Source organism: Scyliorhinus torazame, chromosome 5 (assembly GCF_047496885.1).
Source record: "Scyliorhinus torazame isolate Kashiwa2021f chromosome 5, sScyTor2.1, whole genome shotgun sequence".
Taxonomy (NCBI): domain Eukaryota; kingdom Metazoa; phylum Chordata; class Chondrichthyes; order Carcharhiniformes; family Scyliorhinidae; genus Scyliorhinus; species Scyliorhinus torazame.
Window position 1 is genome coordinate 281,184,025 of NC_092711.1, and position 27,940 is coordinate 281,211,964.

At 44.7% G+C, this 27,940-nt stretch overlaps 1 protein-coding gene across 8 annotated transcripts in view; it reads right to left on the reverse strand.

Moving 5' to 3' along the window:
- LOC140421163 (cohesin subunit SA-2) overlaps nt 1-27,940 on the reverse strand; it is a 290,652-nt gene that overhangs the window by 145,560 nt on the left and 117,152 nt on the right. For 6 of the 8 annotated variants that reach the window (XM_072505624.1, XM_072505622.1, XM_072505623.1 and 3 more), the window contains exons 3-6: nt 18,185-18,269; nt 6,874-7,035; nt 5,515-5,611; nt 833-909 (exon numbers count right to left, since the gene is read on the reverse strand). In XM_072505624.1, coding sequence (XP_072361725.1) covers nt 833-909; nt 5,515-5,611; nt 6,874-7,035; nt 18,185-18,269 — 421 coding nt within the window. The remainder of the gene's footprint in view (nt 1-832; nt 910-5,514; nt 5,612-6,873; nt 7,036-18,184; nt 18,270-27,940) is intronic. The other 2 variants (XM_072505625.1, XM_072505627.1) reach the window with 2 other exon arrangements.

Below are 27,940 nucleotides of genomic sequence, written 5' to 3' on the forward strand. Positions count from 1 at the left end.
CAGCCAACCAGTGTGTTTTAAAAAAGGACTTGGTGTGCTAATGAGAACATTTTAGCTTCAAATGTACAGCGTCATCCATATTAAACTTAAAACCCGTGTGTAATTGTTAACCTAAGGGGGAAGCAAAGGCGAATTGTATTAGAATCCATCTTCTCATGTTTAATAAATGGTTTTTTTCCAGTTGTTAAAACTAATTAGCAGTCCTGTGACTCTGACTCTGATCCTCCACGTTTGATTTAAAAAAGTAAAAGTTCCCGACTTTTGAGCCATGGTTCTATTCTGGGATCTTGCCATCCAGTTATACCATCAACTGGGACTGTAACACAAAGCTCAGCAGACTGCCTTTTAAAAATGAATTACAAGTGTGTAAAGACTATTATAAATACTCAAAATATCAAATTTATAATTGGATTGACTTAAACTTCCAAATACATAATTGGGCATGGCCAAATAGCTATATTTACTTGAATTCAAAAACTTCCAATTTCCAGTCCTTTAGACAAATTTGGAACTTTAGTATGGTGGCAATTTAACGTCACTAACAACTCAGATAGCACAGCCTCATGCCTGGAGATAAAGCAATTTGGGTTTTTTCGGTTGTAACTTCTTTAACAAAAGCCCTTGTGAGATCCTGAACATGTATAGAAAACTAGGAAAATAAAGATTTAATGTTTTATGTCGAAGGATATTCACCGGTACTGACAAAAAGTGAAGGACCTAAAACATTAACCATGTTTCTTTGTCCGCAGATATTGCCTGCCATGCTCTGTTTCCTTCACTTACATATTGTTCCCAGTATTTGGTTTTTCAAAATTACTTCGTTTGAAATTACCTCATCAAATTCCTCTGTCATCTTACGAATTATTTCCGAATTCTGCATATGACGGAACATCTCAGCAGTTACAACACCTACGAAACAAGAACACGATGAATGAATGCAAGAAAAACAAAGAATAATAAGAGACAAAATTAAAGTTACAATTAAATAATTACTCAACATTCTTCATGTTTTCAAGCACTCTAAAATCAAACAAATTACTTCTTACTGAGTGCAGTCAGGTAGAGAACAAATGCAGAAGCTACGTGTATGCACTAAGACCCCACAATTTTTCCAGAGAGTAATAGTACAAAGAGGTTTGCTATTCATCTATACCTGTTTAGTCTGTTGCACCAACATCAAACCAGATTCAAGGATGAATTTAATCAGTTTGGCTTAAATTCCAGCAACTCAAGGAAGGAAGGGCAGAGGGGTCACTTTGAGACCAGTGACCATAATTCCATTAGTTTTAAGATCGCTACCGAGAATGATAGTTCTGCCCAAAAGTTAAAATTTTTAATTGGGGCAAGGCCAATTTCGAGGGCATTAGGCGGGAACTTACAAAAGTTTTTTTTAATTCATTTTTTCCAATTGAGGGGCAATTTTAGCATGGCCAATCCACCTACACTGCACACCTTTGGATTGTGGGGGCAAACACGGGGAGAATGTGCAAACTCCACACGGACAGTGACCCAGAGCCGGGATCGAACCTGGGACCTCAGCGCCATGAGGCAGCAATGCTAACCACGGCACCACCGTGCTGCCTTTGTAACTTTCAGAAGTTGATTGAAGGTGCCCATTTGCAGGCAAGGGGACAGCTGGTAAGTGGGAATCTTTCAAAAAGGTGTTAAATAGGGTTCAAGGTGAGCACATTCCTCTTAAGAGTGAAGGGTCAGGCTCGTCGGAGGGAACCCTGGATGACTCGGGATATTGAGGCCAGGAACAAAAAGGAGGAGGAGGCATGACATGCATAGGCAGCTGGGATCAAATGGATCCCTTGAAGAGTATAGGGCTTGTCAGAGTAGAGTTGAGAGAAATCAGGAGGGCAAAAAGGGGCATGACATTGTCTTGGCAGATAAGGCAAAGGAAAATCCAAAGAGCTTTTACAGATACATAAAAGGTAAGAGTGACTCGGGAGAGGGTAGGGCATCTTTAGGATAAACAAGGTTATCTATGTGGAGATCCACAAGGGATGGGAGAGGTCCTAAATGAATATTTCTAGTCAGTATTTACTGTTGAGAAAGGCACAAACGTTAGGGAAATTGAGGAAATAAAAAGTGATGTCTTGAGGAGTGTCCATATTACAGAGAAGAAAGTGCTGGAGGTATTAAAGTGCATCAAGATAGATAAATTCGCGGGACCTGATGAAATGTACCCCAGGACCTTGTGGGAGGCTAGGGAGGAAATTGCCGGCCCCCTTGCCGAGATATTTGAATCATCAATAGCCACAGGAGAGGTGCCTGAAGATTGGAGGGTTGCAAATGTTGTGCCCTTTTTTAAGAAGGGCAGTAGGGATAAGCCTGGGAACTACAGATCAGTTAGCCATACTTCTGTAGTGGGTAAATTGTTAGAAGGTATTCTGAGGGACAGGATCTACAGACATTTAGATAAGCAAGGGATAATTAGGGAAAGTCAGCATGCCTTTGTAAGGGGAAAGTCACGTCTCACCAATTTGATTTGAGTTTTTGAAGTGGTAACCAAGAAGGTAGCTGATAGCAGTGCAATCGACGTTGTCTACATGGACTTTAGCAAGGCCTTTGACAAGGTACCGCATGCTAGGCTGCTGCAAAAGGTTAAATCTCACGGAATCCAGGGTGAGGTAGCCAATTGGATACAAAATTGACTTGGCGACCGAAGCCAAAGGGTGGTTGTGGAGGGTGGTTTTTCAAACTGGAGGCCTGTGACCAGCGGTGTGCTGGGTCCACTGTTATTTGTTATATATATTAATGATTTGGATGAGAATGTAGGAAGCATGGTTAGTAAGTTTGCAGATATAACACCAAGATTGGTAGCATAGTGGATAGTGAAGAAGGTTACATAAGATTGCAACAGGATCTTGACCAATTGGGCCAGTGGGCGATGAATGGCAGATGGGAGTTCAATTTGAATAAATGTGAGGTGATGCATTTTGCTAGATCAAATCAGGGCAGGGCCTACTCAGTTAATGGTAGGGAGTTGGGGAGAGTCACAGAACAAAGAGATCTAGGGGTACAGGTTCATAGCTCCTTGAAGGTGGAGTCGCAGTTGGACAGGGTGGTGAAGAACGCATTCAGCATGCTAGGTTTTATTGACCAGAATATTGAATACAGGAATTGGGACGTCTTGTTGAAGTTGTACAAGACATTAGTACTGCCACACACGGAATACGGTGTTCAATTCTGGCCATCCTACTCTTGGAAGGATATTGTTAAACTAGAAAGAGTGAAGAGATTTACGAGGATGCTACCGGACTTGATGGTCTGAGCTACAAGGAGAGGCTGGATAGGCTGGGATTGTTTTCCTTGGAGCATTGGAGGCTTACGGGTGATCTTATCGAGGTATATAAAATAATGAGGGGCATAGATAAGGTAGATAGTCAACATCTTTTCCCAAAGGTAGAAGAGTCTAGAACTAGAGGGCATAGGTTTAAGATGAGAGATACCAAAGAGACCAGAGGGGAAATGTCTTCACAAAGGGTGGTGAGCATCTGGAACGGGCTGCCAGAGGCAGTGGTAGAGGTGGATACAATTTTTGCCTTGAAAAAAGTTAGACAGTTACATGGGCAGGGTGGGTATAGAGGGATATGGGTCAAATGTGGGCAAGTGGGACTAGCTTAATGATAGAAACTGGGTGGCATGGACAAGCTGGGCCAATGGGTCTATTTCCATGCTGTAAACATCTATGACTCTTCTAGCAACCGATTGTATCTTATTTTGTTTCTTTGGATGAGGAAAGAAAGCAACACCACAACACTTGCACATCAGTTATTTTCATTTCAATGGACTAGTGTCACTATTTCACAAAAAAGCGTTTGCCTCTTCGAAGTGCCTGCAATTGGCAGAGAATCAACAGACTCTGGCTGCACCTTCCAGTGTCATAGATTGAGCTGACCTGGAATATTAACACTTTGCTTCAGTCTGACAATGTCAACAGCTGTGCTTTATGATTTTGGCAGGAAGAAATCATTTCTGCTGCCTGGGGGCAACTAATTTACATCAGCAAATACACACTTAAGAACACGGACGTGCTGAATTGTGGCAAAAAAAAAATAGCAAAGCTTTCCTGTGACTACCAACTTGAGGTTCTGAACCATCTTAAACAATCTCCCTCCTTCTCTGGCGACCTGTAACTAGCGGCATGCCACAGGGGTCAGTCCTAATCTATATCAACTATCTGCAAGTAGGGACAGAATGTAACAAAATTTGCAGATGATAGTAAAATAGGTGGGAAAGGAGGCAGTGAAGAGGAGATAAAGATTTTACAGACGGATATGGATAGGCTAGGAGATTGGGCCATACTTTGGCAAATGGGAGTTTAATGGGGGTATGTGTGAGATTATCCATTTTGGGCAAAAAAAAATAGAAAGGAAAATTATCGAAATGTAAAGCAGATTAAAAATGCGCCTGGGCAGAGGGTTCTGGGTCTTTGTTCATGAATCGCAAAGGTCGGTATGCAGGTACACCAAAGTCGTCTTTGGAGGCAGTTCAGAGGAGGTTAACCAGATTGATTCCAGGGGTGAAAGGGTTAATGTATGAGGAGATATTAAACAGTTTGGGCTGAGACTCGGAGTTTAGAAGGATATGGGGGGATCTGATCGAGGAATATAAAATACGAAAAAGGATGGATAAAGTAAACGTAGACCAAATCTTCCCCATGGGGGCAATCAAGAACACAGATATAGGTTGAAAAGCTGCAGATTTAGAACTGAGATGAGGAGGAACTACTTCTTGGAAAATGATGAATTTGTGGGACCTACTGTCCCATAGTGTGAAGGAGTTGGAGTCATTAAATGGTTTCAAGAGAGATATAGATATATTTCTGATTTTAAAAAATGGGTTAAAGGAATATGGGGAACAGGTAGGGAGGTGGATTTGAGACCAGGAAGAGATCAGCCATAATCTGATTGAATGGCGGAGGAGGATTGAGGGGTTGAATTACCTATTTCTGCTTCTAATTTCAATGTTCTTCCCAGGATATCAAAGTTACAATAAAGACTTGAAAATTCTGCATAATAATTCGAATCCTTGCAGAAATGCAGGAGGTTAAGTAATATATACAAGTTTGATAAATGCGCTGATTTGCTTTTGTTTAAGCAATGAAGATAAAATACCATTGCTTCTCCACTCATCAACTAAACTGCTCTTGCTTTTAGTGATTAAGACCCCGCTTTTAGATAGAAAAAACAAATCCACAAGAGGGTGAAAACAACAAAATTTCTGCAAATATTCACCAATTTACTGAAAACAAGGAGGGTATGCCAGACTGGTTGAAACATAAATAAAGCAAATAAACATAATTTGATTTATAACAATTTAACCATAATGTCTCATGAAATTAAATGTTTGTTCAACACTTCATCCAAAATGCTGAGAATAAACTGAAATGTACTCAGGGGAAACACGATCAAGATCATTGAAAATACTAAAAACAGATAGTCATACTCCATCGTGATGACCAGATTCAAACATAAACTGACTTTTAAAATGACCACAACCAACCTTTGCAGCCCGAACACTGAATGAAAAAGTTTATGAGATCCAGAAGTGCTGTATCCCGGTCATGCTTGTAGGATTCAATCCAGTCATCTACAACAGACTATGAAATCAAAAATGGTATTAATCAGCAATTCAAAAATATTATAGTCCTACATCATAGCATTGTTAAAAAGTGAAAAATGTTGCAGAGTCAACACCTCCTCGTCATGTGCCAGGCTCAGCCTGATACAATTCAAGATGATTCACCGGGCACACATGGCGGTGGCCCGGATGAGCAAGGTTTTTGGGGTGGAGGACAGGTGTGTGAGGTGCGCGGGAGACCCGCAAACCATGTCCACGTTTTGGGCATGCCCGAAGCTTAGGGGATACTGGCAGGGATTTGCAAATGTCGTTCCTGCGGTGCTAAAATAGAGGGTGGCGGCGAGTCCAGAGGTGGCAATATTTGGAGTGCCGGAGGATCCGGGAGTCCAGGGGGCAAGAGAGGTTGCCTCCCTGGTAGCCCGGAGACGGATATTGCTAGCGTGGAGGGACTCGAAGCTCCCGAAATAAGGGATTTGGCTGGGTTTCTTAGGTTTGAGAAAATTAAGTTCGCCCTGAGAGGCTCAACGTTAGGGTTAATTTGGAGGTGGCAGCCGTTTATCAACTTCTTCGGAGAAAACTAAACTGTCAGCAGATTAAATAAGGGGGGAGTGGTTTAGGCGATTTGGTGTCTAGAGTAGGTGGGAACACAGTGGGAGACGGAGGCATGTGTTATGCACTGAGCTATGTTTACATTTGAATTTTTCATTTATTGGTATAAAACGATGAATGCTTTAATAAAATGTTGTGGGTTTTTTTAAAGTGAAAAATTGAGAGAGGGAAGAGAAGAGACTGTAGTGTGGGGCGAAGAGAAAAAATGGAGTCAAAAAAGACTGAAAGCGGGCAGGTTTTGTTTCAGCAATCAAACAAGCCCTGGCCAGAACGTTCCTTAATCAACTAATGCCACAAAATGGGTCAAAAGGCAGTAAGTATTATAATTAATGAAAGAATACTGCCTCCACCATCACTTAGATAACATTCTTTTACTTCACCAGCTTGTCAGCACTAAATCGAACTGAAAATAGCTAATTAAAACTCAGGAATTGCAGCTACTTGCAGCATCTGTTTCTCATTTGTACATAAAGTGGCAAGTGATACTGACACATGCTGCAGCTGCCTCTTTGTGGGGTTGTGTTGCTCATTTCCTTGACGATGCTTTGTGAGAACAGCAGTAATGTTAGACACCCTGCAAGATGTTTCATCATTCCATAGATTTCATACATAGTCACTTTCCTATCCTGGAAAATAAATTAATTTTTCAATATCCCATCCAATAAACTTTACCTGCATTGCACTCTTGCCCAATTTCACAACTTCAAATAACATCATGTTTTCCACTTCCCCATTCTGTTGGTGATGTCCATTCATCCGGTTCATGCCTGTTGCTGATTTTGCACCATTTCCACTTTTTCCTTTCTCTCCAGAAATGTTTACTTTCTTACTTGACTAAAAATTAAAATTAAGATATTTACACAAGATATTTTACAACATCACAAGTTAGAAAAATTACTATCATTAGCGAGATGCTTTTGCGTAACCATATATTTAAAAAGATGTTGACTCTTCCAAAAAAAAAAAAAACATACTACTTCTGGCATCTCCCGATCTGGTGCAACTGAAGCATCATTAATTTATCATTCTGTGGAGCTGGTTAAGGTGAAGGGTTTGTATTTGGAGAAAGGGTTCACCAGCCTGGAGGAGCTAAGGGAGAGGGTAGAGCTGCCGAGGGGTAGTGAGTTCAGCTATCTGCAGGTTAGGGACTTCGCACAAAAGATCTGGAGGGGGTTCCCTAGGTTGCCGGGATACACCCTGCTGTAGCAACTGCTGGAGCGACTGCTGCTTCCGGATGTGGAAGGGGAGGGAAAAATTGGGCATATATACAAGTGGCTGGGGAAGCAGGGAGGTGAGCGGGTGAAGTTCAAGAAGAAATGGGAAGTGGAGTTGGGAAAATAGATCAATTGGGGAGTATGGAGTGAGGCACTGCGAAGGGTAAACGGGACCTCCTCTTGTTGAAGGATGAGCCCGATACAGTTTACGGTGGTGCACAGGGTGCATATGACTCGGGCGAGAATGAGTGAGTTCTTTAAGGGGGTAGCAGATGAGTGTGAGGTGTGTGGGCAGGGGCCAGCGAATCATGCGCACATGTTATGGGGTTGCGAAAAATTGGGAAGATTCTGGGCGGGAGTGTTCGCGGTCTTAGCCAGGATAGTGGAGGAAGAGATGGACCCAAACCCTTTGGTGGCGGTATTTGGGGTTTCAGAGAAGTCGGAGCTCATGGAGAGGAGGAAGGCCGATGTCGTGGCCTTCACCTCTCTGATTTCACGGCAACAAACTTTGCTGGAGTGGCGGTCGGCATCGCCAATGTGGGTAGCAGCATGGTTGGGTTACCTGTACGGCTTCCTGCGGTTAGAGAAGATAAAGCCGGGAGTGAAGGGGCTCAGCGGGAGAGTTTGAGACAAGATGGGGGATGTTTGTGACCATGTTTGAGGAGCTATTCGTCGCAGCGGGTTGGGGGGGGGGGGGGGGGGGTGAAAAGGGATGAAAATCTGTACAGACTGTATAGTTGATTGTTGGGAAGTATGTTTCCCGGGGTGTTTATTTGCTGTAACCTGCTTTGATACAAGTTTGTAATAAAACAAGTTTTTAAAAAAATATATTAATTTATCATTCTTTGATTAGAAACCGTGTGAACAATGGGTATGGTGGTAGCTTCCTTTGTTTTGGGTCTTACAGGCTGGCATTGAGCAATAAAAGGGCTCCTTTGTTGGCTAGCAGTGTTAAAAAGTATGAATATCATTCCAATTGTTTATTATTAATAATAATAATCTCTTATTCACAAGTAGGCTTCAATGAAGTTACTGTGAAAAGCCCCTAGTCGCCACATTATTGTTTAGGGGATTCTCTTTAAATTTCTTAACTCCTGTGATTTGCTTAGCCTGCAGTGTCCCTCCCACCAACCCACATCAGCTTTGACAGGGCGGCGCAGTGGTTGGCACTACTACCTCACGGCACTGAAGACCCAGGTTCGGTCCCGGCCCAAGGTCACTGTCAGTGTGGAGTTTGCACATTCTCCCTGTGTCTGCTTGGGTCTCACCTCACAACCCAAAGAGTAGGTGATTGGCCATGCCCCTTAAATTGGATTTTTTTTAAAAACAAGCTTTGACAGAGAGTCATCCAGACTCAAAATGTTAGCTCCGTTCCCTTTCTTCAGCTCCTGCAGCCCTGTTGAGATTGTGCAGCATTTTCTGCTTTTTGTTTCAGATTCCAGCATCCGTGGTAATTTACTTTTAACCAACATCAGGATTCACATAGAAACCACCTGCCAGTGTCTCCTGACCCATCCATTTATTGCTAGAGTCCAAGTGAGGGGAGGGGCGGGGAGAGCGGGTAAGAGGGGAGAGGGAGAGCGGGTAGTAGGGGAGAGGGAGAGCGGGTAGTAGGGGAGGGGAGGGGAGCCAACACTAAGGGCATTCAAATGGTCATTGGATAGACATATGGACGATAAGGGAATAGTGTAGATGGGCTTTAGAGTGGTTTCACCGGTCAGTGCAACATGGAGGGCCGAAGGGCCTGTACTGCGCTGTAATGTTCTATGTTCTAAGTATGCACTACTCAGATGTTCTCATCAGACACAAACCTCAAGCAGCGTTTACTCCGTATCAAAGACAATCAAATCAGCAACCCTAACTAATTTTTCTCATCCCGAATGCAGTGCTCGAGAGGAATTGAAGTTTCTCTCTCCACCACTATCATCATCCACTGCAAACCCTTGAAATAAGCTAAATCAGCACAGTTGATTGAGGAGAGATTTGGACGAAGGAAAAGAGAGCTTGCATATTCAAAAATAATTCATTGGGCCAGATTATGTGGGGGTAGTTGACAGTAAACTGCTGCCATTCTTTATCTTTACCCCTCTGCAATTGACAATACCTTCCAAGATATCAGACACGCAAAGGTTACCCCAGAAATCCTGAAGTTGCAGTCGGTCATTCAAGGCTCCAAAACAGGCTGCCTTGCTTTGTTACGGACCACAAAATCCGGCGATTTCATATTCAGTGAATATACAACGTTGTAATTGACACCAAGACGGGCAAGTGAGTTTTGTATATGAGGACACAAATTTACTAAGGGACACAAACAGATCAAGGCAGTGGGCAAAACTATGGTACATTAGAGCTCAGTGGAGCAGTGCATCTGGTCTGCTTTAGATCCGAGAAAGAGAAAACAATTTTTTTTTTTTTTTTTTTAAATGGAGAGACAAGGATCTATGGAATTGTACTTGCGTTCATGTATTCAAATCACCAAACGTGACTCATCATGCAAAAAGTAACTAAAATGCGAATGGAATGTTGGCCTTTATTTCAAGAGGATTAAGAATCAAAACTTTGCATCAAGAGTGTAAAATAAGCAGCACGGTGACAGTGGTTAGCACTGCTGCCTCACGCCGCCGAGGTCCCAGGTTCGATCCCGGCTCTGGGTCACTGTCCGTGTGGAGTTTACACATTCTCCCCTTGTTTGCATGGGTTTCGCCCCCACAACCCAAAGATGTGCAGGGTAGGTGAATTGGCCACGCTAAATTGCCCCTTAATTGAACAAAATTAATTGGATACTCTTAAATTTATAGGGGAAAAGAAAGAGTGCAAATAATGCGTCAATGGCACAAGAGCTTTGATCGTTCAATGGGAAACCACAGGAAAGATATGCTGGCTTTGAAAGAGCTATAATGCAACGTCTCCACAATGATACCAGGGCTTAAAGACTTAAATCATTAGGTTAAGAGTCCATAAACTTGACTAGTACTCCCTTGCGTTCAGAAGGTTGATGGCTGATATAATTTATCTAATTAAGGGATTTGCCACAGTAGTTTAACTATCTTCTCTGGTGGAGCAGTCCAATACAAGTGGGTATCATCATATTTTTGAGAGCGAGACCATTTTGGAGTGAAAACTGGATGCACAGGGGAAAACAGGGACTGGTTTAACACAGGGCTAAATAGCTGGCTTTTAAAGCAGACCAAGGCAGGCCAGCAGCACAGTTCAATTCCCGTATCAGCCACCCCAAACAGGCGCTGGAATGTGGCGACTAGGGGCTTTTCACAATAACTTCATTTGAAGCCTACTTGTGACAATAAGCGATTTTCATTTACATTTCATTTCATTTCATGTAGATTTTCAGACAGGAAGTCAGGGAAATCGGAAACTCAGTTCTCCAAAGGCCATGGATGCAAGGTTAATTAAAATTTTAAAGGCTGAGATCAGCCAGTTGGAAGGGCATCAAGAAATACATGGACTTAAGGCCAGTAAATTGAGCTACGGTACAGATAGGCCATGATTTAAACTGAATTTGGGAACCACTTTAAGGGGTCCAATCTTGGTTCAATCTTGTTGTTGCATGAACTTTCTTGATTGTCTACCTCAGTCGTTCAAAGGACAATCTCAAATATCGTTGTCCAAGTCCTGCAACCTCACCTGACTGAGCTGTCCCAAAATGTTACCATGATGTCATATCTTCAGACGATGTTAAAAATTGGGGATAATAAAGATTAAAAATGAAATGGGGCTAAAATAAAAAGGAAAATTGACAAGCGCAGTAGTTTGGAAGGATTTTGATATGCAAATTAGCATACCAGAGAAAATCATGTGTTTGCCTGTTTGACTAAGAGAAATCAATGGGGGTAGGAGAGGCAAGTTCAAAGTTTAGAGTTAAGGGAATTAGCACTTAAGTGCTAAAAGTAATGTCCACACGGTGGGTGACATCAAAGGGAAACAATATATCCATAGCACAACAACTGGAGAAAGGCACACAGTAGCAGCAGGTACCATCACAGCCACGCCCCGCTGCAAAACATCTCCCCTGAAAACAATTCCTGCTAAAGTGTGTCTGGTTAAAATGCAAAACTCGAACCGAAGATTACACCTTTGTTGAAACTGAAGACGTGCACAAATAACCTGTGCGTGATAATTATCTGCTGGATTTTGCTCTCTTTTGGTTGGAAAAAGGGGCGCCCCGAAATTCAGTTTGTGTAGCTAGTTGGGATCAAAGTGGTAACTTCAGGAGACACTATGTAGCCATCAGTGTAGTTAAGTGTATTGTTCTAGTGTGTTATTGTAGTCCTTGACATGTGTTTTTCTTTCAAGTTAATAAATATTCTTTATTAATTGATAATAAAACGACTAGATTATGCCTCCCTAGTTTGCATATCTTATCTCTCAGTCCTACAAAATTGGATTTGTAAACCACGAAGTACCAGTGTTCCCAAGTTAGCCTTCTGGTTTTGGGATACAGTTATAACCCCCGTGGATGTCACAGTGCAAGGAGTATCAGAATCCCCGTGACCTCTCCTGAATATGAAGTTTTCTGGTAACAGAGGGCTACACATTGGAGCCACTTCATAGAACATAGAACAGTACAGCAGAGAACAGGTCCTTCGGCCCTCAATCTGCTGAGCCTTGTTCGAAACCAAGATCAAACTATCCCACTCCCTGTCATTCTGGTGTGCTCCATGTGCCTATCTAATAACCGCTTGAAAGTTCTTAAAGTGTCCGACTCCACTATCACAGCAGGCAGTCCATTCCACACCCTAACCACTCTCTGATTCAAGAACCTACCTCGGACATCCCTCCTACATCTCCCACCCTGAACCTTATAGTTATGCCCCCTTGTAACAGCGACATCCACCCGAGGAAATAGTCTCTGAACGTCCACTCTATCTATCCCCCTCATTATCTTATAAATCTCTATTAAGTCGCCTCTTATCCTCCTCCGCTCCAAAGAGAAAAGCCCTTGCTCCCTCAACCTTTCCTCATAAGATCTATCCTCCAAACCAGGCAGCATCCTGGTAAATCTCCTTTGCACCCTTTCCATCTAGGCCTCAAGAGGAATCACATGAATCCATCAAAATGCCAAACATTGGGAAGCCATTTGAAACGTATCGATGACTGCGGGCAGTATGTGGAACACATTCAATTCATTTTTCGAACAACCGGGATCCTGGGGGATGAACGGCAAACTATGGTTTGCTGACGGCTTGCGGGTGGCCTACGTACAGTCTCAAAAATCTTCACCAACCAGATGCGCCAGATTCTTGGTCATTCACCACTTTGGTGGCCCTGGCAAGGGAACATTTTGACCCAAAGCCACCTTTGATCGTCAGGCTTTTCCATTTCCATACACCACCCAGGGCCAGTTGGAATCTGCCTGCCTCGGAAAATTGGGTGACATGCGAATTTGGTGCTGTGCCCAACGAGTTCTGGCGAGAACGATTTGAGAGTGGAATCCGTGATATCGGTAGACAGAAAAAATTACTGACTCTGACTGATGTGATCGGGAGAGCTTGGAGCAAAGCGTCCAGGATATCCAGGGAGTGACAGTGTTGAGCCTTGGCTGCCAAAATGTTCGCCCCCTCCAACCCCTCCCGGGAAGGGGTCCCTCCAATAGTGGGATGCCTTGCACAGAGACAGTGGCTGCCGCCACTGGGGCCTGGAGCACTGCCAGGTGATCTCCCCTGATCATGAAGATCCGGGGTACGGGTACCGACCAGCGGCCCAAATGCGGCCGGCCCCGAATAGGCACACCACCCCGTCAGACGCAACCACCGTCCCAGGGACCAGGCCCACTACTTAGACGACGACAAAAATGGTGCCTATCACCAACAGCACTTTGTGGCTTCACCTCGGGTCGCCCCAATTCAACTGTCGTTGCCGGTGACTGGGCATTCCATCTCCATGGAGTTGGACATGGGGGCAGCAGGACCAGTGGTCAGCCACCGTACAATCAACCGGATCCGTTCCGGCATCCAGATGCTGACCCTTTGGGACACAATATCCACATCGCCACGCACACAGGAGAGCTGCTGACAATTGCAGATACCTCCATGACTCTGGTTGAGTATAGGCAATAGATGGCACATCTACCATTAGTGGGGTCCATGGCAACGGTCAGAGTTTTCTGGGGCGTGATTGGCTGCACCATCTCCGGTTGGACTGGCAGAGGGTTTGCCAGATGTACCCAATTGGCCCGGGATCCTGCCTAGGATCCCGTCCACATTTTAGGTGAGATGGGCACCATAAAAGGGGCCGCAGCCTGCATATGCATGGACCCATTGGCTCTACCACACTATTTTCACCCCTGACATGTGCTTTCTGGTCCAAGGAGCATGCAGAACTGGACTGCCCAGAGGGCCTGAAGATAATCCACCCCATCCAATTTTCCAACTGGGTGGTGCCGGTCTTGCCAGTCATGAAATCCGACGGCTCCGGCCTCCTCTATGGGGATGATGACCATCAACCGCGTTCCACGTTTCGATTGTTGCCCCAACCCTTGCATTGAGGATCTGTACGCCAAACTCAGTGGAGGCCAATCATTTTCTAAACTAGATGTGAGCCACATGTACCTCCAGCTGCCCCTGGCTCCGGATTCCCCATGGTTCGTGACCATCAACACGCACCGTGGGCTATATGAATATGCCCAGCTGCCCTTCTGAGTTTCGTCCACTTACACCATGTTCCAATAGGTGATGGAGAACATCCTGCGCGGACTCCCACAGGTAGCAGTGTACCATGACTGTGCTGAGCACTGGGGTCATCTGACCGGGAGTACCTGAGAACTTGGCAGAGGTCCTCCAGCATTCCCTCATCCGCCTCTGGAGGTGTACATTCAAGGGGCCAAGGTGACTTACCTAGGATTGCCATGGTTTGCACCCAATGAAAAAGAAGGTACAGGCGATCTGCCAGACCCCAGTGCCCAATGGTGCTACATACGTTTTTGGGCCTTGTCAACTATTATGGCCAGTTTATACCAAACCTTGCCACGATATTGGCCCCTCTCCACCTGCTGTTAAAGGAAGGATAAAGTTGGAACTGGTCCCAGGCATCGGTCAAGAAGCAGCTGACATCCCGTCTGTTGACCCATTTCAACCTGTCCAAACCACTCTGGTTGACATGTGATGCAGACCCACCGCTTAGGTTAACTACAATCTGAGATGAGGAGAACGGACTCTTTTTTCCGATTAAAATCACCCTGATCTTTAACATGTAAATTAATTTCTTACAAAAAGAAATATCAGAATTTAGGAGCTCAAGATACACAAATACTCCTGATCGTTTTACAGGGCCATTCAACTTCTAGCTTTCCAGGTAATCAGTAGCATTGGAGGTCTCCCACGAACCGGAGTCAGTCAGCCATTACCAAGGAGGGATTTACCCCCCTAATCCAAACACACCATCGCAGTCGAGCATAACCACACCCAAAACAACTGGTGGCAAATAATAACAGCCTAAAACTTACAAATAACAGAACACAACTCAACAAACTCTAAAGTTGATTTTAAAAAACTATGAGCTGCAGAAAACCCTTTAATATTGTTCCACTTAACTAACACACCTTGTTAGCAGGGAGACTCCAAAATGGGGAGTAAAAACTTATTTAACTTGTGCGCCATGAGGATGACTTAAAGTTGCTCCGAAAAGAAAGAAAATAAGTTACTGTAAGAAGCGAGCAGTAGAAATCCCTCAGAGTACGAAGCAGAGAAAGAAAAGAGAAAAGAGAAAAGAACTGTGATGAACTTGAACAATGTGTGCACGGCACACTTCAGGCAGCACAGTGGTTAGCACAGTTGCTACAGAGCCAGGGATCCAGCTTCAATTCTCGGCTTGGGTCACTGTCTGTGCGGAGTCTGCACATTCTCCCAGTGTCTGCATGGGTTTCCTCCGGGTGCTCCAGTTTCCCTCCACAAGTCACGAAAGACGTGCAGTTAGGTAATTTGGAGATTCTGAATTATCCCTCCGTGTACCGAAACAGGTGCCGTAGTGTAATGACGAGGGAATTTTCACAGTAACTTCATTGCAGTGTTAATGTACGCCTACTTGTGACACTCATAACGATTAACACTGCCTCTCTTTGACCAAAAACACCAGATCAAAGAAAAAGGCGAGGACAGCAGAGGGGTGAAGAGGGGACTGAGGAAACAGCTGTCCAGTGGGTACAGGAAAGGGCAAAGATCAGCTGACGGAGGAGGGCCACAACGCGAGGGGGCTGTGCCACACCTCCCGATGGGAAGGAGGAGAGAAAGAGAGAGAGATGGGGGATGTAAGGGAGGAAAGAAAACAAAAGGAATACAAGGATATGAAAGAGTTGGGTTTCAGATTGGCTTCAGCGGGTAAGGTGCAGGTTGAGAGGCCCATGTGGCGTACACACAGTTGGTTGTCATGTTGGGTGCCCTCTGGACAAAGGGAAATCCTGGAGCGCAGGGGTCCCACCTCATGGTGAGAATGGCAACCGTGGAAATTTTGGGCGGCCCCATAACAAAAAGAAACCCCGGAGTGCAGGGACACATCCACCAGCTAAGTATGGTTGATCCCACAGGAAAGGGGGGACAAAAGCCTCCCCACCAGGTTCATCACCTGGAACGTCAGGGGACTGAATGATCCACTGAAAAGATCCAGAGTCTTTGCCCACTTGAGAAGTTTAAAAGCCGACATGGTCTTCCACACCTGAGGGAAAAGGGCCAACTGTGGGTAAGGAAGGGCTGAGTGGGGCTGACGTACCATTTATGTTACGGGACGAGGGCCTAGATAGGTAGCTATTTTGATCAGCAAGAGGATGGTGTTTACGGCGACAAAGACGGTAACGGACCAAAGGGGGTGATACGCCATGGTCAGTGGTGTCCTGGACGGGGCACCGGTAGTCCTGGTGAACGTATATGCGCCTAACTAGGACACTGATTTTATGAAGATGACCATGGTGGAAATCCCTGACAGACCAATCAAACCCCAGAACAGGGAAAAAGATAGACATGGCTAGGGAACTGGGAGCATTCATGGAGCAGAGGACCCATGGTGGTCCCTGCACCCAGGTGAGAAGGAATTTTCATTCTTCTCGCCAGTGCACAAGTCATACACAAGTATCGGCTACTTTGCAGTGGGAAATCAGTGCTTCCAGAAATATTGAGAGCGGGATACTCCACGATAGTCATCTCCGACCATGCGCCACATTACATGGATGTGAGGTTGGAGACGTGCCGAGCCCAACGCCCCACATGGAGATTGGACATGGACCTCTTAGCCAGAAATGTCTTCTGCCAGAAAACATCACAGGCCACAGAATAATAATAATCTTTATTGTTACAAGTAGGCTTACATTAACACTGCAATGAAGTTACTGTGAAAAACCGCTAGTCGCCACATTCCGACACCTGTTCGGGTACACCGAGGAAACCGGAGCACCCGGAGGAAACCCACGCAGACATGGGGAGAACGTGCAGACTCTGCACAGACAGTGACCCAAGCCGGGAATCGAACCTGGGACCCCTGGCGCTGTGAAGCAACAAATGCTAATCACTCTGCTACTGTGCCGCCCATGTAGTACATCACTAACAACCAGAATGGGGAAGTCTCACCTTCCACGTTCTGGGAGGCATTGAAGGTGCTGATTAGGGGAGAGATTATAGCCCATAATGATAGTAGAGACAGGAAGAGAGGGCGGCTAGGCAGCAACTGATTGATTCCATCCTGTAGGTCGACAGAAGATACTCCGAGACCTGACCGTGAAGCTTCTGGCGGAGAGGAAAAAGCTACGAATGGAGGGAAATAGCACATGTCAAAGACAGCAGAGGCTGCCTGGCAGCCAAACCAAAAAAGGTCAACCAAGCATATGAGGCCTTCTACTGCGTACTGTGTACCTCTGAGCACCTCCCCCCCGAAGAAGAATCGTAGATGAGACTGTTCCTTGACGGACTGGACATGCCAGTCATGGGGGACGCTAGACGAGGGAGCCGGAAGCACCAATAGGACTGGGTGAAGTCATGGAGAGTATCAACGCCATGCAGGCGAGTAAGGCGCCGGGACCAGATTGGTTCCCGGTGGGCTTCTACAAAACGTGCTCACCAACTCTTGACCCACACCTGCGGGATATGTTCGCTGACTTGCTCGCACAAGGGGCATGCTTACTCCTATGCTAACTCAGGCCACCATATCGCTGATGTCCAAAAAAGACAAAGACGCGACGGAATGTGGATCATATAGACCCATTTTATAGGAACGAAGAGCAAGAGTAGGCCATCTGAACCCTCGAGCCTGCTCCACCATTCAATAAGATCATGGCTGATCTTTTTGTGGACTCAGCTCCACTTACCCACCTGCTCACCGTAAACTTTTATTCCTTTACTGTTCAAAAGTCTATCTACCTTTGCCTTAAAACGTTTAATGACGTAGCCTCAATTGTTTCACTGGGCAGGGAATTCCACAGATTCACCACCCTTTGAGAAGAAGTTTCCTCCAACTCAGATAACGCTCAACCTCACAGATGTGTGGCAGTGATGCCAAGCTCAGAAACCTGCTACAAAGTTCCAAAGAAGCTCAATGTACAGCTCCTCATTCTTCAGCCTTCTGGACTCAACAATAAACTCAACTATTTTAGATCATAACCTCCAGCCTATTTAGTTTGTAGGATCAAGAAAATATGCATCTCCAATACTATAATACACAACTTTTTACGACAGAGTTGGGAACACAGGCGAAAACTAAAAGTACAGATATGATGAAAGGTATAGTCTTTATTGCATGCAAATTCAAGTCTACTGATTGACTGATAAACTTACAGTGCTTTTCACCTTGGTTGGATTGTAAATTTTTCCATCAAAGTCTTCAAAATCAGTATCAGAGGAGAAATGTGCTTCAGTCTCCCTGGTAAGGAAGTTAAGCTGGGTATTAGTATTAAGTTAGTCCCGATGAACAAGAATTTAATTTGCCAGCTAACATTTGGCAATATAAAATGGCGACAAAGAGGAAATACAGCAACATACATCACCAAGATGTAATGTGCGATTGTGTACAGCCATGTCATTCACGATAAATGTGTTCAACTGATCTTCATCATGCGTGTTAATTACATAAAATAGCAGCAATAAAATATTCCTCCAAACATTATTGGAAGCAAATAATCACTGAATAGGAGGTGTAAAACAAGGCATTCCTGCATCTTAGCTTCACTACAGATTTATCTAAACATTTATCATGCATTTTACATTTTCAACACAAGTTGTTGTATCATCAGAATAGAGAAAAGAAAACTTGTGAATTCCTCACTGCTGACACCTTTCGCATACAAACATTCCAAATAAAACCACAGCACTGGAAGTGTCTTGGCAAAGATAAATTAAGTAGAACTCAAATTAAGCTTTTTCATTGATCATGCCCATGAACTTTTTGTTGCAATTAGAAAAACCTGCTTTTCCACACGTGGTGGAGATAAAACTCATGGTAAAAAAAATACATTTCTGAAGATTTGCAGATTTAGGCATAAAATTTCATTGTAGTGAAATGGATATACAAGTACTTGCTATTTAGCTACATGGATGCCTTACACATCCATGACTCTGATTTATAGAAACACTATTGAAAACACTTGAACTGCTTGTCTATCTACACCAAGGAATATAGTTCAACTCCAAAAGTAGCCAAGATCAGGGGCTTCAGCAAGAAGGGGAAAAAAATACAACATAATTGCTGACATCATCATTTTTAACAGAGATGGAGCACAATACAAGTTTACTTCACTTGCCATGCCGACTTGAAAAGCTTAACTGAACTACAAAATAGGAGGTAAATTCAACTTTTTTTCAGATCAACTTTCTACATGACTTGTATCTACTGGTGTAGACACCAGAGTCAATCTATTCAACTGAAGATGCAATTGCAAGAAAGCTGAAGAATAAACAGCAGCCATCTTTGATCTGATGTAAATATGGATCATTCCCATGGACAATACTGCAATAATAAAAATTTGTATTTAAATAGTACCTTTAACATAATGAAACTTCACAAGGCACTTCATAGAAGCTGAAGGGGTTAAAATCATTGCAGCCACAGAATCTGCACACAACTGCTGCAACTGCAGAAACACAAGGAACAATGGGCAAAGAGGTACGTGGATATACCGCCAGACTCCATAATTAGCAGATAACTAGTCAGGAACTCACAGTTGCATCCTGTTTATGTCTGTCACCTACAGAAAAACAAGGAACAATAGACCTCCAGACTCCATAATTAACTGATAACCGGTCAGATTCACTTAGTTGTAATTCAGTATCGATTACTTCAGAATGATGGGTAGCTGCAAATGAGCGGTGGCCGAGCTTTGTATTCCTCAGTGTCACATCTGGTCATTCAAGGCAAAGCAAGTATTTGGTAGCTAAATAGCTGTGAAGTTCCCTAACAAATGGCGACATGGATGGGATCCGCTTAGGCCAGTTGTGAGGGCAGAACGACGGTTGAGTGAGCATAATGTCACTCATAGATTTTACAGTGCAGGAGGTCATTTGGCCCATCGAGTCTGCACCAGCCGTTGGAAAGAGCACCCTCCTTAAGCCCACGCCTCTACCGCATGCCCATAGCCCAATAACCCAACCTAACCTTTCAAACAACAGGGTGCAATTTAGCAGAGCCAATCCACCTAGCCTGCACATCTTTGGACTGTGGGAGGAAACCGGAGCACCCGGAGGAAACCCATGCAGACACGGGGAGAAAGTGCAAACTCCACACAGACAGTTACCTGAAGCCGGAAATGAACCCGGGACCCTGGAGCTGTGAGGCAGCAGTGCTGCTCCATTTAATTATATTCCCGAGTGGGTACTGTTATAGACCAGCTGCCGATTTAAAACAGCGTATCCAAATCGAGAGTAGGCCAGGTGAAGAAAGTGCGAGAGAAACAATGATAGCTGTGATGTTTCCCTCAAGGGAAACGCCCCAAGACCAGTCAGAGAAACCGCGTGCAGCCAGGGAAATTGCGAGCCACAGCATTAATTTCTGTTAAGGAGAGTGCCGAAGAGGTGAAACGAGTTCACTTCAGTATGGGGAGGTGAAGGGATTATCTCCATCCACATGGCCCAAAAATACTGTAAACGACTTGGGAAAATTCAAAAATAGGGGTGGATGACAACAGATACCCCGCTGCGCAGTAAACAGTGGTGGATGGCTCAAACTAGTGATAAAAACGGAGAAAGCCCCTGTGCTTATCTTGTGCTTGTACTTAACGCAAAGTTCATGCAGACTGCAGCTCCCCTGGCTGAGGTACTGCTGGTTGCTGCAGTTGACAGATTCCTCCCAGAAACAGCTAACCCTAATTGAAAATTAACAGAGTACGAAGAACAATGGAGACTTCGGAAAAAAAGAGGGGGTCCATCCACCTCCGTATAATGGACCCACTGCTTCCCCCACCCCCAAGTATGGATGGCCCCTTCACTATCTGTGTGGAGTTTGCACATTCTCCCCATGTCTGCGTGGGTTTCACCCCCACAACCCAAAGATGTGGTTAGGTGGATTGGCCACGCTAAATTGCCCCTTAATTGGGGGAAAAAATGTACGGACGGCCACTTATCGAACGGTACTGAAGCACAGTGCGACGGGACCGGATAAATAAGTTTTAACAATGCCTTTTGCTACCGCAGAGACAAATGCTATTTCAGGACTAACCCATCCCCAAGAAAAATAGTGGAAACGTCGATTTCTAGTAGAAAGTAGATGAGCTACAAGATGCTCATGCCCTAGTTCAAGCAAAAGTGGATAAGGGTTCCTGGGATAGAGTAGATTGATAAAATGGAAAAAATAGGTTGGCCAAAAGGTAAATGAAACACAGGTTTGTGTTAAACAATTCTTGAATCCAGCTGAATCAACTTGTGAAGTCTCTCTGGATCTCATATCAGTCATGGGAACTGTTAAAGATGTGAAGTAAATAGGAAATGGTTGCGACTGCCAAGTTAAAGCTAAAATGTTACAATTGAGTTTGTTTTTGTTTTTAGATAATGCCATGTGGCTGGTTTAGCAGTGGGCTCAACAGCTGGCTTGTAATGCAGAACAAGGCCAGCAGCGCGGGTTCAATTCCCGTACCGGCCTCCCCGAACAGGCGCAGGAATGAGGCGACTAGGCGCTTTTCACAGTAACTTCATTGAAGCCTACTTGTGACAATAAGCGATTATTATTGCTCAGAGGTTTATTGCTGTGTTGTTTCCATGGGGAAACAAAATTGTAGAAATTAGAATAGGAGAGAAGGGTACGTCATGTGATGAGTCATTGTGGTTTTGAGAGCTCTAGCTCTGCTGGTTTATTAATCCTTCATTTCATCTTCATACGTATTCATAGTTGCTTTTTTGGGGGTACACTACATGGCTTGCGCTACATCCCCGGAAGTTATGTTTTGCAAGAAAGAGCAGAGATAAAATGCTAAAATCCTCTTCTGTTCATTGTGGTCCGAGTGGCCTGTGGTGGGGCCAGCTTGTAGTGGTGCAGTTGCTGCTGAGCGGGCTCTCACCTGCATGGTACAATGTACATCTGGATGATGACCACCAACGAAGGTACTGTCTTGGCTAAGAATTTCGGCTTCGTGGTGCAGGTCATTAGAGCTCACTTCGAAGAGTGGTGGAAGTGCATGAGCAGGTTCGTGGACTCAAAAGAGCATTGTCCCTGATTAGGGGCCGCCTTAGTGTCATCCAAATCCTTCTGCGTGTCGTTCATCATGACGGGTTCAGGAAATGGGGCCGGGCAGGGTGTTCCTGAACCCAGTCCCTGGCGAGAGGTTGGGGGCAAGTTCCTGATAAGAGTTTGAGAATTGGCTGCCATGCTTTTGTAATCTTGACTTGAAGGCTGGGTGCATCAGATTCGATGGAGAACAATGTATCCCGTCTTCGAGGCCAGGGATCGGTTGGGCCCATCGACCACTGGTCTTATATTGTCCTATATTTGATGCGTGTCATGAGGGGCTAGAGGTGGCCAATTAGGTTGAGTCTTTCTCCCCGGCCGGGGCCGAGACTTGTGTCAGAGAGACAGAATGGCGGAAGTGATGGTGCCTCTTGCTTTAATAGTTTGAATCCTTGAGTGATGCTGAAGAGTGCTTGCCGATCCTGTCGTATCCTTTGCCTTCTCGTGCAATGGAAAATGTCTTTATCCTGCAATTTATCCTGCAGTTCTTCTATAATCCTGAACATTACTCGATTCATCCTGCCAACTTTTTCTTACTGTCTTTTTCTTGTCGGAGAGAGTGAAATAAGAGTGTAATGGTCTATGTCATGGTTTATCTGCTCTACCAATATCTCTTGAGGCAATTATGGGAAGTGTGATTCATGCAATTTTACTCCTGGGGCCGGTTTAGCTTAGTTGCCTCATTAGGTGATTCGTGATGCAGAGCGTCGCTCGCAGCACAGGTTCAATTCTCGTACACACAGAGGTTATTCATGAAGGCCCCACCTTCTGGACCTTTCCACTCACCTGAAATGTGGTGACCCTCAGGTGAAACTACCACAAGTCAGCGGTCTCCCTCAAAGGGGAAATCAGCTTATGGTCATCTAGGACAATGGCAACTTTACCATATCTCACTCTTTCTTGCAACTCTGAGTGGAGAGAACGAGTGGAGCCAGAGCAGGATGGAGTGTGGGTGGATATGATTGGTAGGGTTTCTTTAGTCCTCACTGAAATGGAGGATAGCACCCCAGTCAGAACTAATGTTTCTGGTTTTACTTTTGGATTTATATTTTTATGTAGTTTGAATTAAGAACCCATGTCTTTATTCTTATTAGGGGTAAGCAGAGCTTGTACCCTCAGGAGGACTGAGTTCCTTCTGGCTCCTGCTGGAGGTTGAGTTTATTATTTTCCTCTGCTTGGATCTTTCTTCTTGCTTCTCTCCTCAGCTATTATTGTGGTTGGGTTGTTGAGAAGGGAAGCTGCTCTGGGTATCCTTTCTGCGACGGTGGTCACCTTGAGCTAGGCTGGGTGTCCCTCTTCCTTGTGTTTTTTTTTTCCTTTGCTTCTCTTCATCCTGGCGAGCATTATATTGGTTCTGATCCTGATCTGGTCCAGTGTTTTTTTTTTGGGGGGGGGGAAGACAAGTTTTTTGGGTGTGCTGGAGGACATGGGGGTGTAATTTTGTTTGTATGTCGGTTGTTACGGGGCTAAGCCAGGCCTGGTGCTGTAACTATTATCCAATTCCTGCTCCCTCGCCCAAATGCCTTTGGGGATGGGTCATGTATTATTGCCCGAGTGGCCTATTCTCAGGTTGTTGTTGTCATGTGCTGGGATAGGTTTAATAATTTTTATTTGTTCTGATTATCCCTATTTTCTACCTTGGAAGGCCCAGAAGGCTTGACCAGAAGTCTGAAAATGCCATTCATGTGGTCGGTCCCCTCTTCACAATTGTATGGAATGACTTTGATTCTGCCCTGGGCCGACTTTTAAGATTTAGTTGCTTCGCATGTGTGCTATGCATGTAACTCCTATTAGATATGGTGTTTCCATGTATTTTTCTTTTCATAAGGGGTACATCAAATCCTTGTTGTGGACTCAGCTCCACTTACCCACACGCTCACCATAACCTTTTATTCCTTTACTGTTCAAAAATCTATCTACCTTTGCTTTAAAAACATTTAACAAGGTAGCCTCAACTGCTTCATTGGGCAGGGAATTCCATAGATTCACAACCCTTTGTGTGAAGAAGTTCCTCCTCAACTCAGTACTAAGTCTGCTCCCCCTTATTTGGAGGCTATGCCCCCCAATTCTAGTTTCACCCACCAGTGGAAACAACCTCCCTGCTTCTATCCTATCCTTGGGCAGGATCTCACAACAGAATCTGCAGGTGAGAGCTGCTTCGGAGAGTCCAGGACAGGAGCGAGCAGTGCTAGTGCTACCTCTGTAAGGAGCTCCAGGGTCGCTGGTTAAAAACCTATAAAGAAGAAACTTAACTCAGGAACAAAGCAGTATAAAGATGATTTCATGAGGTACGGTTTTGTCAATTGTAGCAATGCAAATAAGAATGCAATGTCTGTTATATGCAGGGAAGTACTGACAGATGAGCAGAGAGGTTTCACATTTTGAAAGAGACGTGGCGGGTCAAAAATTCCATTTGAGGTCGAAAGTGCAGAGTCAGTTGTTATTAACTTAGGGCTGGCTCCAAATTAAAAGTCTACGCTGCTGTAGGTGACCTGTAATACCACATTAAAAACATGACAAAAGCCCTTGGGGCTGTCTGCATTCTGGTGTAGCATCTCCCAGGACTATTCAGCGCAGAGTAAAACACGCATTTTATTGCTATTTGCTTTCACCACAACCTACATGTGCCAGTTTCGATTTTCTGCTTTCAAAGATGGACGGCACAGTGGTTAGCACTGCTGACTCACAGTGCAAGGGACTGGGTTTGATTCCAGTCTTGTGTGTGTGTGTGTGTGTGTGTGTGTGTATAGTTTGCATGTTCTCCCAGTGTCTGCATGGGTTTCCTCCAGGTGCTACAAAAGTCCAAAGATGTGCAGGTTACGTGGGGTTACAGGAAATTGAAAGGGGTGGGAGGAGAGAGTGGGCCTAGGTAGGTTGCTCTTTCAGAAGGTCGGTGCAGACTTGATGGGCCGAATGGCCTCCTTCTGCACTGTGGAAATTTAATGGTTCTATGGAAGACAACACAAAGGAGCTGGCTGACGTCTACACCTAATATACACATTTCCCTCTCTCCCTTTGAATCTGATTCAAGTGAGACCGTGGGGGCCAATAGGCTCCTTTCGCACCATGGTGCATGTCACGAAGGTCGGCTGGCGTCGGTTCCGGGAAAAGAACGTTTAAAAAATACTGTGATAATGGATTGATCTTCGATTAAAACTTCAGGTCAGGTTCCAAGTGTTATTCCTAAAAAGGGCAAATTTTGGGATTCTGAAAAATAAGTATGACGGAGAGATTGTTAAACAAAAATGTTCTTGTCCTTGACGGTGTACTTGTTCGACTAAAATAAAAGGGTGGTGATGTAATGACGTCCATTTGAGAACAGCATAAGTAAGGAAGAACTTGGAGTGGGAGTAGGCCATCTGGCCCCTCGAGCCTGCCCCACCAATCAATAAGATCATAGCTGATATTTTTGTGGACTCAGCTCCACTTACCCACCCGTTGACCGTAACCTTTTATTCCTTTACTGTTCAAAAGCCCATCTACCTTTGCAGTAAAAAAAAACATTTTACGAGGTAGCCTCAACTGCTTCATTAGGCAGGGAATTCCACAGATTCACGATACTTTGTGTGAAGTTCTTCCTCAAATCAGTACTAAATCTGCTCCCCCTTATTTTGAGGCTATGCCTCCCCTAGTTCTAGTTTCACCCACCAGTGGAAACAACCTTCCTGCTTCTATCATACCTATTCCCTTCATAATTTTATATGTTTCTATAAGGTTCCCCCATCATTCTTCTATATTCCAGTATAGTCCTGTCTACTTAGTCTCTCCTCATCAACTAATCAACTCCAGTATCAACCTCGTGAATCTCCTCTGCATACCCTCCAGTGCCAGTACATCCTTTCTCAAGTAAGGAGACCAAAACTGAACACCGTACTCCACGTGACCTCACCAGCACCCTTTACAGCTGCAACATAACCTCCCTGCTTTTAAACTCTATCCCTCTAGCAATGAAGGACAAAATTCCATTTGACTTCTTAATTTTAATTATAATTTTTTTCAATGTTTTTATTGGCTTTTCTCATATTTATAAACAACATTTGCCTTCTAAATTACTTGCTGCACCTGCAAACCAAATTTTTGTGATTCATGCGCAAGGACACCCAGGTCCCTCTGCACAGCAAATGGGAATTGGGATATTGGGTTCAATTCAATGGAATATTTCAATCTGGCATTGATGTATATTCTAGCGAAAGCAATACAGGAAACCAAGGAAGGCTGGGCAACAGTCTCACCAGGTATCCTAATGTGCCTTCGAGCCAACCCAAAGCAGCACACCGGATTTACAGCCTTTGAGTTAATACTGGCCGAGCCATGTGATTGCCCGAGAGAGCCATTTCATAAGTGACCAATGCAGGGCCCTGCAAGAGGTAAGATTCAAAAACATATGTGGGAAAAGTAAGCAAGCGGCTATACATGATCAGGAAGGCAGTCCAGCACTTGGGTTGGAGCAACAATTTGAAAAATTTAACCGTATCCCGGATCGGTGATATGGTGCTGGTAAAAGTAGGACTAGAGCGTAGTGGTCTTCAACATCAGTGGCACGGCCATATGAGGCAACAGGCTGCCTTTTGACACAAAGGCAGGATGTGGTGGAAACATTACACTCAATTAAAGTTGTATGAAGATTCTATGAAGGCTATTGGCAACCCAGCTGGTTGGGGCTCATGTTAATGTCTTCACAGGTACCTGCTGGCCCTGGTAACATTCATACACACATTGGGACGACCCATGGTTAATGTAAAAAATAAGTGCAATCCCAGACAATATGCACAACTCTCAACCGGAGGCACCAGAGAGTGGCGACTGAAACATCTGGACTTCGGACTGAGTAACGCCCACTAGACATCGAATACAAAACATCATCCCTTCCTGGGTGCGTCCAAGGGAGATGTTACGGTCATCGTGCCCTTGGAGCAGCTGAGTACATCTATTTGCCTAGCCAATCCAGACTGTGGGTTGCAGAGAAATGGCATAATGACACCAAGTTAGAGTCCAGGACTGAGATTAAACCAATAGGATGGCTGGTTGATTATAGGTGTCGGTTGGAACCATCTGTTTTTTTTTTATACATCCTCTCAGCTTGGATTAAAAACCGAAGAGGACTCAGAAGGCAATCTGGGCATTAAGGGAAAATATGATTTTGCCCTAATTAACATTACGCATGGCTCAAGAACTCAGCAGTACCCCGAACCTTCCATTTGGAAGGGCCAACTGTGAACCTGACAGCAGAATGAACATGATTATTTTTATCATAGAATTTACAGTGCAGGAGGCCATTCGGCCCATCGAGTCTGCACTGGCTCTTGGAAAGAGCACCCTACCCAAGCCCACACCTCCACCCTATCCCCACAACCCTGTAACCCCACCCAACACTAAGGGCAATTTTGGACACTAAGGACAATTTCGCATGGCCAATCCACCTAACCTGCACATCTTTGGACTGTGGGAGGAAATCGGAGCACCCGGAGGAAACCCACGCACACACGGGGAGGATGTGCAGACTCCGCCCAGACAGTGACCCAAGCCGGAATCGAACCTGGGACCCTGGAGCTGTGAAGCAATTGTGCTATCCACAATGCTACCGTGCTGCCCACCAGTTTGTATGGGAGCCTGGTCTTAGTGACCAGTAGTGCCAAGGGATTTACATGTATGTAACAGGTAGGCTTGATTGTAGCTACAAGATGTTATAGCCTTAGCACATGCGAATATCAAGGACCTCTCAATGTCCTTCAATGGTGAAAACCTTCCACCCCACCCCCAGATGGATTAGTCAGGATTGGGAAAGCGAAAACTTTATTGCACGATGTAACCATGATCCCCGAGGAGTAACATACAACGGGGAGACTTGAAATATTACATACAGCCTGTCTAGACCACCCGAA